The following is a 13447-nucleotide window of genomic DNA, read 5'->3' as shown; positions in this document are numbered from 1 at the left end:
CAACAATGGTCAGATTTAGATTACGAAATTTAGTGTAGGTTTTCCCCCAAGACTGACATAACAAATGACATAAAAGCTCTCTGAATGTAATTCAGCTGTATAAAGGGACAGGAAAATTTCGTTTTGGTTGGTTGGTTTAAAAGGGGGGGAGGGGGGGGGGAGGAGGGACAAAACTGTGAGCTCATCGGTCCCTTATTCCAAGTAAAATAATTACAAAGGGAAAGAAGAAAAGAAAGATGTACAGCACAATAACAAGAGAAAGGAAGAACCAGAAGAACAACAGAAGGACGACCAACACTACTATGGACAAAACAGGAAAAGAAAACCACAGAGAGAAGCAAGAAACAGGTAGAAGGGGTAAAAACAAGAGAGTAGGTGATCGTGGCTGGCTGACCACGAGATTAAAAAGGAAAAGCCAGCCACTCTGCGGCACATTAAAACATCCACCCTAAAAGCGTTAGAGTGGAGAACACCAAGTAACAAAGGACATGAACTAAAACTTATATAGAATGTTAAAACCCACCATCACGTTTAAAATGTAAAACTAAATTAGCTGATGAGGCATTGTCAGCTAAAATTAATGGCAACGAGCCCGGTAACTGAAGAGTCCATTGCAGGGAAGCCAAAGCAGGACAGCTCACCAAGATACGGGCCACTGTCAGACGGACGCTACACCGACACAGAGATGGGTCACCACAGCGCAGGAGGTAGCCGTGTGTCACCCAAGTGTGGCCAAGCGGATGGCATTGAGGTGCTGCCAGCACTTCCACTTAAGCTGACGAAGGTGAGGAAGCCAAGTCAATCGGGTGCTGAAAATGAGTCCTAAGAATCGATATGTCTCCAATACAGTGAGTGGATTGTCATTAAGGTAAAGTTCTGGTTCTGGATGAACAGTAAGACGCCAACAGAAGTGCATAACACACGACTTTGCGGCCAGAAACTGGAAACCGTGAGCTAGAGTCCATGACTGCGCCTTGTGGATGGCTCCCTGAAGGTGCTGCTCAGCAACACCAGCTCTAGTGGAGCAGTACGAAATGCAGAAGTCATCTGCATACAGAGGAGGTGAGACAGATGGCCCTACAGCTGCTGCCAGATCATTAATGGTCACTAAAAACAGAGATACACTCAATACAGAGCTCTGCGAAAACCCATTCTCCTGGATATGGGAGGAACTATGGGAGCACCAACTTGGACATGGAAAGTACGAAGTGACAGGAAATTTTGGATAAAAATCGGGAGCGGGCCTCGGAGACCCCACTCGTATAATACAGAAGGATATGATGTTGTCAGGTGGTGTCATACACTTTTCGTAAATCAAAAAAATTGATGTCTGGAAAAGGTTGTTCAGATGGTACACTCGAGGGACACAAGATTATGTCAGTGGTAGAGCGACCCTGGCAGAAGCCACCCTGACATGGAGCCAGTAGGCCACGTGACTCCAGGACCCAACCCACATCATACGTTCCAGCAGCTGGAATGATGGAGCTCTCCCACCACTGCGATGGATAGACGCCATCATATCAGATCCGGTTGAAGATAACGAGGAGATGTCACTCGTAGTCAGATGAGAGATGTTTAAGCATATGACTGTGGATCCGATCTCATCCAGGAGCTGTGATGGGGCAATGTGCAAGAGCACTGAGCAGCTCCCACTTTGTAAATGAGGCATTAACCCTCCGACAGTCCCGCATGTATCTGTGAGATACATGACCTACTTTTTATCTAATATTACCGCAATGAACAGTGGTAACGGTTTGCTGGCCCACGACATCTTGTGTCATACCTTTCTTATTGCTTCACAGGAATTTCAGTCTTATCCCGATACTGACAAGGTCATAAATGAGTCAGGTGTGGGAACGTGTACTGCCTGTATCTCTCAGATACAGCACGCCTACTCGGGTAACGCTTTGTCGCTGCTAATGACTGCAGCTGTTGCATTGTTTGCAGCATACGGCAGTTGCGTTGTTGTCTTCTAAATGAAGCAATGTTTCATTGTAGCTATGTGTACTCTCTTTCAAAATGAGTAAACAATATGATCTAGAAAATCCTAAGGATTTGGAAGAAGTACATCGACGACGAGGTATCCATTGAAGATGAAGATGATCTTGCAGAAACTGATTCAGAAACCGAAGATATACTCTAAACATGATCTGTAGACTCAGACACAGATCATGAATTTGATGAAGAGGAAAATAATGAAGCGCAGGAAACTGATGAACATTACTATTTTGGTGAGTAGAAAAGACAATAAATATGCTTTCAGATGTAATAATAACAATATCTAATAATGGTGTAATGTATTTATTTTTTTTAATTTTAGGTAAGGATGGAACTAAATGGAGGAAAGTGCCTTGGAAAGCAACACAGACACAGCCTCATAATATACTAACCAAACTGCCTGGGGTAGTTGGAGACGCAAAGAAAATGGTAACTGAAATTGACTGCTGGAGCTTATTCATCAGTAATGATATCCTAGATCAAATTGTGGTCAACGCTAACAGGGGTATAGCTGATCTAAAAGGAAACTTTGCTCGTGAGAGTGACTGCAAGGACACAGACGCAATCGAAATAAAAGCCTTTCTTGGCTTGTTACACCTTGCTGGTGTGTTCCGTGGTGGGCGACAGAATGTTCACGACTTCTGGACAGCAGATAATCTTGGTCTGAATATTTTTAGAATGACCATGTCTGAAAAACGTTTCCTGTTCCTAATAAGATGTGTTCGTTTTGATGATGGAGCCACAAGACAAGAACGGCGCAAGACAGACAAATTAGCAGCCATGAGGGAAATGTTCACCATGTGTTTGAATAACTGCAAGACACATTACTCCCTCGGTCAGAACGTCACAGTTGATGAGCAGCTACCAGCATTTCGAGGCCGGTGTGGATTTCGACAGTTCATACCATCCAAACCATCTAAATATGGCATCAAAATTTTCTGCCTATGTGATGCCAAGCTTTATTATACTTACAACATGCAAATATATTGTGGATTACAACCAGAAGGACCCTTTCAGAATAACAACTCCGCCAAAGAAGTAGTTCTGAGACTTGCTGAACCAATATATGGGACGGGTAGAAACATTACAGCAGATAACTGGTTCACTAGTTTGGAGTTAGTAAGAGAATTGCATAAAAGGAGACTGTCGTTTGTAGGCACAATTAGAAAAAACAAGAAGGAACTGCCATCGAATTTCGTAGCACCAAAAAGTAGACAGCAATATGATAGCGTATTTGGCTACAGCAAGAATGAAACCCTTGTGTCGTATGTCCCGAAAAAAGAGAAAACTGTAGTCCTCCTTTCAAGTATGCATGTATCGTCAAGTGAGGTTTCAGAAGGTTTAGAGAAAAAAACAGCAATTATTCTACACTATAATGACACCAAATCTGGAGTTGATGTAGTTGACAAACTCTGTGCAACCTACAATGTAGCTAGGTCAACAAGAATTGCTTCAGCGACTTTTGGCGGCCACCAAGGGACTGCCTTTCGCTGGGGGTACCCTAAAGAGTGAGGGATCGTGTTTTCTGCCACAGAAACAATTGTAGTAGTCACCTGCTCAACCATCACATTGATGTTCCCGTGCGGGGGAGATTCAATGGTGACATCAGAGGTGAAAGTTTCCCAGTCTGTCTTGTTTAAAGGCCATCTGGGCAGGCGTCTGTGGGCCTGACGCCAGGGCAGTGACAGGAAGATGGGAACTGGTCACTATCACACAGGTCGTCATGTGCTCTCCAGTGGATAGATGGGAGAAGACCAGGACTGCAAATTGATAAATCAAGAGCCGAATAACTACCATGAGCCACACTGAAATGTGTGGCGGCCCCAGTATTTGGGAGGCAGAGGTCGACCTGAGACAGTAAAGTTTCGACACCTCCGCCTCGGTCAGTAAGCACGGTGCCATCCCACAAGAGGTTATGGGCGTTAAAATCTCCCATAAGTAGGAAAGGTTTAGGGACTTGATAAATCAGTGCAGCCAATGTGTTCAGGGGTATTGCACCATCTGGAGGAAGATATATGTTGCAGACAGTTATTTCCTGTGTCATTCTTATTCTGACAGCCACAGCTTCAAGAGGGGTTTGAAGGGGCACAGGTTCACTACAGACTGAGTTTAGGACACAAACGCAAATTCCACCTGACACTCGATTATAGTCACTACGGTTCCTGTAATATCCCTTATAGCCGCAGAGGACAGGGGTCCGCATTGCCCGGAACCAGGTTTCCTGGAGGGCACTGCAGAAAGCAGGTGTAAAGCTTAACAGTTGCCGTAGCTCAGCCAGGCGGTGGAAAAAACTGCCACAATTCCACTGGAGGATGATGTCATCGTGAGACTGGGAGGACAGGGAACATTGAATGAGGCAGTTTACACCTCAGGGTCACCTGCTGCCACCGACATTTTGCCTGAGCAGTCTATATCCATTGTGTCAGAGGGTACAGTGAGATCTCCATCTTATGTATGCCATAATATGTCCATAGTTGTAACATTTATTTATGTACATCTGGCCCTTATCACTTACTTTTGTTCCAATGTATACCATAATATTTACGTAATATCACTGCAGTAACAGTTTATAACTGACTGCTTTATTTGTTTATCTTAATTTTAATCAGTTCTCTTTCAATGTAAATAGTAAGTAATGTAACATTAGCAATTTGTCAATTTCTACTGTCACATACATGTACATAATGAAATATCTCTGAAAGTGGAATTCTCTGGCATTGTTATGGTTGTAATATCACCATCTCTGTACACGTACCTCCATGTGATGAACCTCTTTAGATCGTGAGTGGTGCTTTACATTATATGCAACTTTTCATGACAAAAGGAAATGTGGGCATTGTCAAACGCCTGTTGTACTGAAGACAATTTTGGCTTCCAGATTCAAATATACAGTACAAGCACTAGTTTCCACACCACAAAGGAAGTCACATTTATCTGGACCCTCAAAATGAACTTTTTGTCTAGAAGGAAAATAAAAAGGTATAAAGCAAATATCGTTCATCTACCACGGTGACATTAACCAGTATGATTGCCCTTCTTGAAACTTTGTTTACTATGAAGATATCAACAGCAATGTGTTTTTTTAAATAACACCATAAATTTTTTATTTGGTAATCCACTTCCTCTCTTCAAGACCTGTTCAGAAACATATCACAGTTTACCCTTCAGTGCAATCATGATGTTATTAAAATGTAACACAAAGGTGAATTTGACTGTCCTGTATTAGAATACCTTGCAGATTCTCTGCATAACTTAACTTATCTACTTGCTGGAGTTGACAGTCAAGAAATGGATACACAAGGAAAATTTACTCTTCTCATTCAATCAACTGTCTTCAGTTGAGGTCTACATCTACACCTACATACATATTCTGCAAGCCACCATACAGTGCATGGTGTAGGGTACTGTGTACCACTACCCGTCATTTCCTTTACTGTTCCACTCACAAACAGAGCAAGGGAAAGACTGTCTATATGCCTCTGTATGAGCCTTAATTTCTCTTATCTCACCTTCAGGATCCTTACACAAAATTCATGTTGGCAGTAGTACAGTTGTTCAACAGCCAGTTTCAAATGCCAGTTCTGTATATTTTCTCAATAGTGTTCCTCAAAAAGAACATTGTGTTTCATCTAGGGATTCCCATTCAAATTCCTGAAGCATCTCCACAGTGTTACTTGGGTACTCTTCGAACCTACCAGTAACAAATTTGGCAGCCCACCTCTGAACTGCCTCGATGACTTCCTTTAATCTGTCCTAGTGTGGATCCCAAACACTTGAGCAGTACTCAAGAAGGGGTCACACTAGCGTCCTACATGCAGTCTCCTTTACAGATGAACCATACATTCTTAAAATTCTCCTGATAAACTGAAGTTGACCATTTGCCTTTCTAACCACAATGTCAGCCCCCCCCCCCCCACCTTCCTCCCAATGAACCATGGACCTTGCCATTGGTGTGGAAGCTTGCATACCTCAGTGATACAGATAGCCATACCGTAGGTGCAACCACAACGGAGGGGTATCTGTTGAGAGGCCAGACAAACGTGTGGTTCCTGAAGAGGGGCAGCAGCCTTTTCAGTAGTTGCAGGGGCAACAGTTTGGATGATTGACTGATCTGGCCTTGTAACACTAACCAAAACGGCCTTGCTGTGCTGGTACTGCAAACGGCTGAAAGCAAGGGGAAACTAAAGCCGTAATTTTTCCCAAGGGCATGCAGCTTTACTGTATGGTTAAATGATGATAGCTTCCCCGTGGGCAAAATATTCTGGAGGTAAAATAGTCCCCCATTCGGATCTCCGGGTGGGGACAACTCATGAGGACGTCATCATAAGGAGAAAGAAAACTGGCATTCTACGGGTCGGAGCATGGAATGTCAAATCCCTTAATCAGGCAGGTAGGTTAGAAAACTTAAGAAGGGAAATGGATAGGTTAAAGTTAGATATAGTGGGAATCAGTGACATTTGGTGGCAGGAGGAACAAGACTTTAGATCAGGTGAATACAGGGTTATAAATACAAAATCAAATAGGGGTAATGCAGGAGTAGGTTTAATAATGAATAAAAAAATAGGAATGTGGTTAAGCTACTACAAACAGCATAGTGAACGCATTATTGTGGCCAAGCTAGATACGAAGCCCACGCCTACCACAGTAGTACAAGTTTATATGCCAACTAGCTCCGCAGATGATGATGAGATTGATGAAATGTACGATGAGACAAAAGAAATTATTCAGATAGTGAAGGGAGACAAAAATTTAATAATTATGGGTGACTGGAATTCGATAGCAGGAAAAGGAAGAGAAGGAAAAGTAGTTGTTGAATATGGAATGAGGATAAGGAATGAACGAGGAAGCCGCCTGCTAGAATGTAGCATAGAGCACAACTTAGTCATAGCTAACACTTGGTTCAAGAATCGTGCCAGAAGGTTGTATACATGGAAGAAGCCTGGAGATACTGACAGGTCTCAAATAGATTATATAATGGTCAGAAAGAGATTTAGGAACCAGGTTTTAAATTGTAAGACATTTCCAGTGGGAGATGTGGACTCTGACCACACTCTATTGGTTATGAACTGTAGATTAAAACTGAAGAAACTGCAAAAAGGTGGGAATTTAAGGAGATGGGACCTGGATAAACTGACAGAACATGAGGTTGCAGAAAGTTTCAGGGAGAGCATTAGGGAATGATTGACAAGAATGAGGCAAAGAAATGCAGTAGAACAAGAATGGGTAGCTTTGAGAGATGAAATAGTGAAGGCAGCAAAGGATAAAGTAGGTAAAAAGACGAGGGCTAGTAGAAATCCTTGGTTAACATAAAAGATACTGAATTTAATTGATGAAAGAAGAAAATACAAAAATGCAGTAAATGAAGCAGGCAAAAAGGAATACAAACGTCTCAAAAATGAGATCGACAGGAAGGGCAAAATGGCTAAGCATGGATGGCCAGACGACAAATGTAAGGATGAAGAGGCATATATCACTAGGGGTACGATAGATACTGCCTACAGGAAAATTAAAGAGACCTTTGGAGAAAAGGTGCATGAATATCAAGAGCTCAGATGGAAAACCAGTTCTAAGCAAAGAAGGGAAAGCAGAAAGGTGGAAAGAGTATCCTGAGTGTCTATACAAGGGCGATGTTCTTGAGGATAATATTATGGAAATGGAAGAGGATGTAGATGAAGATGAAATGGGAGATATGATACTGCGTGAAGAGTTTGACACAGCACTGAAAGACATCAGTCAAAAAAGGCCACAGGAGTAGACAACATTCCATCAGAACTACTGATAGCCTTTGGAGAGCCAGCCCTGACAAAAGTCTACCAGCTGGTGAGCAAGATGTATGAGACAGGCGAAACACCCTCAGACTGCAAGAAGAATATAATAATTCCAACCCCAAAGAAAGTAGGTGTTGACAGATGCGAAAATTACCGAACTATCAGTTTAATAAGCCACAGCTGCAAAATACTAACACGAATTCTTTACGGACGAATGGAAAAACTGGTAGAAGCCGACCTCGGGGAAGATCAGTTTGGAATCCGTAGAAATGTTGGAACACGGGAAGCAATACTGACCCTACGACTTATCTTAGGAAATAGATTAAGGAAAGGCAAACTTACATTTCTAGCATTTGTAGACTTAGAGGAAGCTTTTGACAATGTTGACTGGAATACTCTCTATCAAATTCTGAAGGTAGCAGGGGTAAAATACAGGGAGCGAAAGGCTATTTACAATTTGTACAGAAACCAGATGGCAGGAGGGTCATGAAAGGGAAGCAGTGGTTGCGAAGGGAGTGAGACAGGGTTGTAGCCTATCCCCGATGTTATTCAATCTGTATATTGAGCAAGCAGTAAAGGAAACAAAAGAAAAATTCGGAGTCGGAATTAAAATCCACGGAGAAGAAATAAAAACTTTGAGGTTTGCCGATGACATTGTAACTCTGTCAGAGACAGCAAAGGGCCTGGAAGAGCAGCTGAACGGACATGTTCTGAGGCATCAAGGGATCACCAATTTAGTATTGGAGGGAAGCACGGAGGGTAAAAATAGTAGAGGGAGACCAAGAGATGAATACACTAAACAGATTCAGAAGGATGTAGGTACTGGGAGATGAAGAAGCTTGCACAGGATAGAGTAGCATGGAGAGCTGCATCAAACCAGTCTCTGGACTGAAGACCACAACAACAACCACAATCATAACATGCTCATTCGCTTCGTATTGTTTTGCAATGTTACAGCTAGATATTTAAGCGATGTTTCTGGGTTGTGCAGGACACTACTACAGCTGTATCCTAACATTATGGGTTTGTTTTCTCTTCTCGCCCACGTTAACTTACATTTTTCTACATTTAGAGCTAGCTGCCAGTCATCATACCAATCACGAATTTTGTCTAAGTCATCTTGCATCCTCCTACAATCACTCAATTTCGATACCTTCCCTTATACTAATACAGCATCATCAGAAAACAACTGCAGATTGCTGCCCACCCTGTCTGCCACATCATTTATGTGTAGAGAAAATAATAGTGGTCATATCAAGTTCCCTGGGGCACTTCGGATGATACCTTTGTCTCTGATGAACATGCACTGTCAAGGACAAAATATTAGGTTGTATTACTTAAAAAGACTTCAAGCCAATTACATATCTTAGAACATATTTCATACGCTTGTGTATTAGTTAACTGTCTGCAGTAGGGCACTGTGTCAAGTGCTTTTTGGAAATCTAGAAATACGAAATCTGCCTCTTGCCTTTCATCCATAATTTTCTGTACATCATGTGATAAAAGTGTAAGCTGAGTTTTACACAAGTGATGCTTTCTAAAACCATGCTGATTTGTGGACATAAGCTTTCCAATCTCATGGAAATTTATGATTTTCGAATTCAGAATGTGTTCAAGAATTTTGCAATAAATTGATGTTAAGGATATTGGCTTGTAATTTTGCATGTCTGTTGTTTTACCTTTCTTATATACAGGTGTCACCTGCGGGTATTTCCAATTGCTTAGGACTATGCGTTTGGTGAGAGATTCATAACAAATGCAAGCTAAGTGAGGGGTAAGGATTGTACAAGTACAGTGCAGTACTACTGTACTTTTTAATGATATGTCGCATAAAATGAAGGCAACTCTTGATTAAAAACTACATCTTTGTTACTTTTCTTTTATTGCGGTTGAAGGCAGTCGTAAAGTTACTCAAGAAGAGGAACTCAACAGAGAGCGATTTCCTGACAAGAACCTACTTTCCCATCTTATCACAATGCCTGTTCTGTTAACTTCCATTCTTCTCAGATAAGAAGCAGCCTTTATTAAAGTGTTGACACCATACTGTCTCCAAATGGAGAATGTTTTCTTATGAAAAACTTTCAACATTATTTGAATGCAGAATTACTTGTTCTTTAATTGGTTAGTTTTAATATGTCTGAAGATGCTGAGTAGCAGACAGATACAAAACACACACAGCCACAGTTGTATCCTTAGATGCTATTGTAACCAAGTGTACCACATAGCAAAATCATTTCTGTAGGAACAATCCAGATGCAATGGTGCTATTATGTAAATAATAATAGACTACTACTCTACATACCTTCAAGGTGTCAGCAAAAAAAATTTTCACAGTTGAATCCAACAGAGATACAGCCAAGAATTTATTGTTCTGTGACACTTTCACAGCCAGAACACCCTCATCCAACTTCAATGTTCGCTTGTGTAGCAATGAAAGCACTTTGGCCTTACTATCTGGTGCAGCAACTAATTCAAACTGCCAAAATTTTACTGTGTTGTCTCCTCCAGTCACACAGCCAAGCTGAAAATTTTAAAATGTATGTAAATTAGTGGATGAAAAACACATATGTATACATGCATAGGTGTTTCTTGTACTAATTAGCTTTGAAGGAGAATTTGCCCGAAAACTTAGCAATGTTTAGTCTTGTTTACGCACCTATCAACTACTACAACCTTCAACTATATGACGAGTTGTTGCATTTACTCTTTCCACTATTATCATTATTATTATTATATAATTATTCCATCAATGATTATCAGAGAACACGTGTGCATGCGCGCACGCGCATGTGCGCTCACACACACACACACACACACACACACACACACACACACACACACACACACACTCACACTCACGGAGGGGGGAGGATGGGAGGGGGAGGGAGAAGAGCTGAAAGGATGGTATACACTAGTCTTTTTATAGAAGTGTAAACTACCTACAAAACGGAAAGATTAGCTATCAGCTGCCTGTGAAGAAGTTAAACACACAACAGGTATCTACTTCAAATGGAAGTGACTCAGTGTGGTAGACGTCATATTTATTTTGGCATATTTAGCCATTTTGTTTTATGATTTGCAATATGCAGTTCCAGGGTAAAAGCACACTGAAGATTTATAAGAAACACATCACCCTTATTATTAAATGTGAGTTAATGTCACATAAAGGATATAAGCCTGCAAGAGACTCTACGACACCCAAGACCAAAGACCAAAATCATATGACTACAGCATAGCATAATGGGTAACTTCGTGGATTACAGTGCTAAAGGAAGAAGGTTCAATGGTTTGTGTCCCACTACATATTAGCATTTTTCTTTTATCTTAGCATTAGCACATTCTGGAACCATCTTATGAATGTAATACAAATATGTTCAGCAATATTTGATGTTATTTATATTTCCATCTTATTAGAAAACAAAGAAAATAAAAATGTTGCTGTTTATTTCCAAATATGTGATGATTTCCAAGTCTGTGGTTAGACAGAAACCTAAGAGAACAGCTTAAATTGCTGCAAGTGAAGCAAACAGCAATGACATGTACATTCTTCATTGACACAAATATTTAGCTGTTTGAGAAAAGGAGAGGAGGCTTTGGGCATGTGCTTCTTACGTCATTTCTGTTTGGAGCAAATGTTTGTATTGGGTTTAACATCTTGTAGTGCCTGACAGAGAGAGGTAGCCACATCAGTCTCTCAACATCAGGTAGTAGCATGGTTACCTATGTTTACATATCTAGTGGCAGTTGTTGTCAGAGATTTGTCACATTATGAATTTGACTCTCTGATTACCATTCTTTTCTTCTCTGAGGATAAATTTTTTTGTGTTAGGAGCTCATAAATAATTTTTCTCATTAACTAAGTTACATTATTTTTGATAAAAATCTCAAGCTTTTGATGAATGACAGTGAAATCTCATAAATACATCCCTCTCTACTGTGTTTTCCTGCATATTACAGCCATTTTTAGAAGTCCCAGTCCCAACTACATTAAACACATGTTAAACTGATTGTTTGCACGTTCTCCCTCACCACTTAGCATGTTACAATTTGGTGGTATTGATACCATTTGGCCACTGCAACTTTTGCCACCGAGAGTTCTGAGAGTGGTGGGGGTAGGATGTTTGGTTCCATGTGTTGCAGAAATATGCAGGAAGACAATGCTATTCAGTGCCAGTAACTTTGCAGGTCATACAGATCATTTGATATGGTCGAAATGACATGCTGAAGAAGTTTGTACAGGTTGGTAGTAGCTCTGACAACTTCTGACCTCTGCAGCAGTCAAATTCAGTCACTGGTCTCCTTTGTTTGTGTTTAGCATTTGACTACCCCTCAGTCTGCATTTTTCTGAGACTTCCTTTTTAGTCCATTAGTTTTTTGTGTTAAACTGTATACCGGTTTGTCATGGATAAAAAAACAGTGAGACAGCTTACAAATGAAGTGGAACTTCTTTGAGGATGTGGACAGAAATTCATACATGAAGCATGCTGATATTGCATAAAAACTGAACACTCCTCCATCAACGTGAAATACAACAGTGAACAAACAAAAAATAACTGAAGTAGCATGTTTGGATACAGCAAAACAGCAAACAAAAACGAGTAGATAAAAAAATCTACTCACCAAATGGCAGCAGGAGCACGTACGTGCTCACTCTCTCACACCCCCACACACACACACACACACACACACACACACACACACACACACACAAAGGTTTAACTTTTATAAGCTTTTAGAGCCAATGACTCCTTCTTCTGGCAGAAGAGTTGAAGGGGAAGGAAGAGGGCTGAGGAGAGGTTTAGGAAAAGGGGTACAGTTCACAAAAGTCACCCAGAACCCTTGGTCAGGGGAGAATTGTTCGATGGGATGAGAAGGAAAGACTGATTGTTGGGGACTGCACTGGATGAAATTTGAAAATGTGTGAACATAAAGCTGGAAGACAGGGTAATATGAAAGACAGAGATTACTACTAAAACACCGCACACTAGTTAATAAGGGCGAAATGCTAAATGCATTGTTTGTTACAGAGGTGGGAGGGGGGATGGTGAAAAATAGACAGGTCAGGAAATGACAGATGTAGAAAACTATAATGGAGTGAAGAAAGGAGTAGTTACTGTGAAGAAATGCTGAGATGGAAGGAATTGATGCCAGGTGGATGGCGACAACCGAGGACATGTTGTAACGTTAGTTCCCATTTACAGAGTTCCGCGAAACTGGTGTCTGGAGGAAGAATCCAGATGGCGCATGTGGTACCGAGGTCATGCTCGTCATGTTGTAGAACATGCTCTGCAACAGGGTATAGTGTGTTGCTGTTATACACCCTCTGCCTACGCCCATTCAACCTGATTGATAACTGGGTGGTAGTCATGCCAATGTAAAAGGCAGAACAGTGTTTACTTAACAGCTGGTATATTACATGTCATTTCACATGTGGCACTCCCTTTGATAGTATATGTTTTGCTTGTTACAGGGCTGGAATAGGAAGTCTTGTAGGGGGAACGGTCACAGGGGTAGGAGCCACAGGGAAGGGAGATGGGTGCAGAAGACTCATAGGGCTTGACAAGAATATTGCAGAGATTGGGTGGGCGAAGAAAAACTATTCTAGATGTAGTGGGCAAAATCTCAGACAGAATGGATCTCATTTCAGGGTATGATTTTAGGAAATCATGGCCTTGTCGAAG

The 13447-nt window shown here is 41.2% G+C and overlaps 1 protein-coding gene across 1 annotated transcript in view; it reads right to left on the bottom strand.

Moving 5' to 3' along the window:
- The window catches only part of LOC126473949 (WD repeat-containing protein 3), a 122660-nt gene that overhangs the window by 38223 nt on the left and 70990 nt on the right, over nucleotides 1-13447 (bottom strand). The window contains exon 10 of the mRNA XM_050101311.1: nucleotides 10069-10287. Within this exon, the coding sequence (XP_049957268.1) occupies nucleotides 10069-10287 (219 nt within the window). The remainder of the gene's footprint in view (nucleotides 1-10068; nucleotides 10288-13447) is intronic.

Source organism: Schistocerca serialis, chromosome 4 (genome assembly GCF_023864345.2).
Source record: "Schistocerca serialis cubense isolate TAMUIC-IGC-003099 chromosome 4, iqSchSeri2.2, whole genome shotgun sequence".
Lineage (NCBI taxonomy): Eukaryota > Metazoa > Arthropoda > Insecta > Orthoptera > Acrididae > Schistocerca > Schistocerca serialis.
Note: the sequence above shows the minus strand (reverse complement) of the source record. Positions and strands in the feature narration are given on the sequence as shown.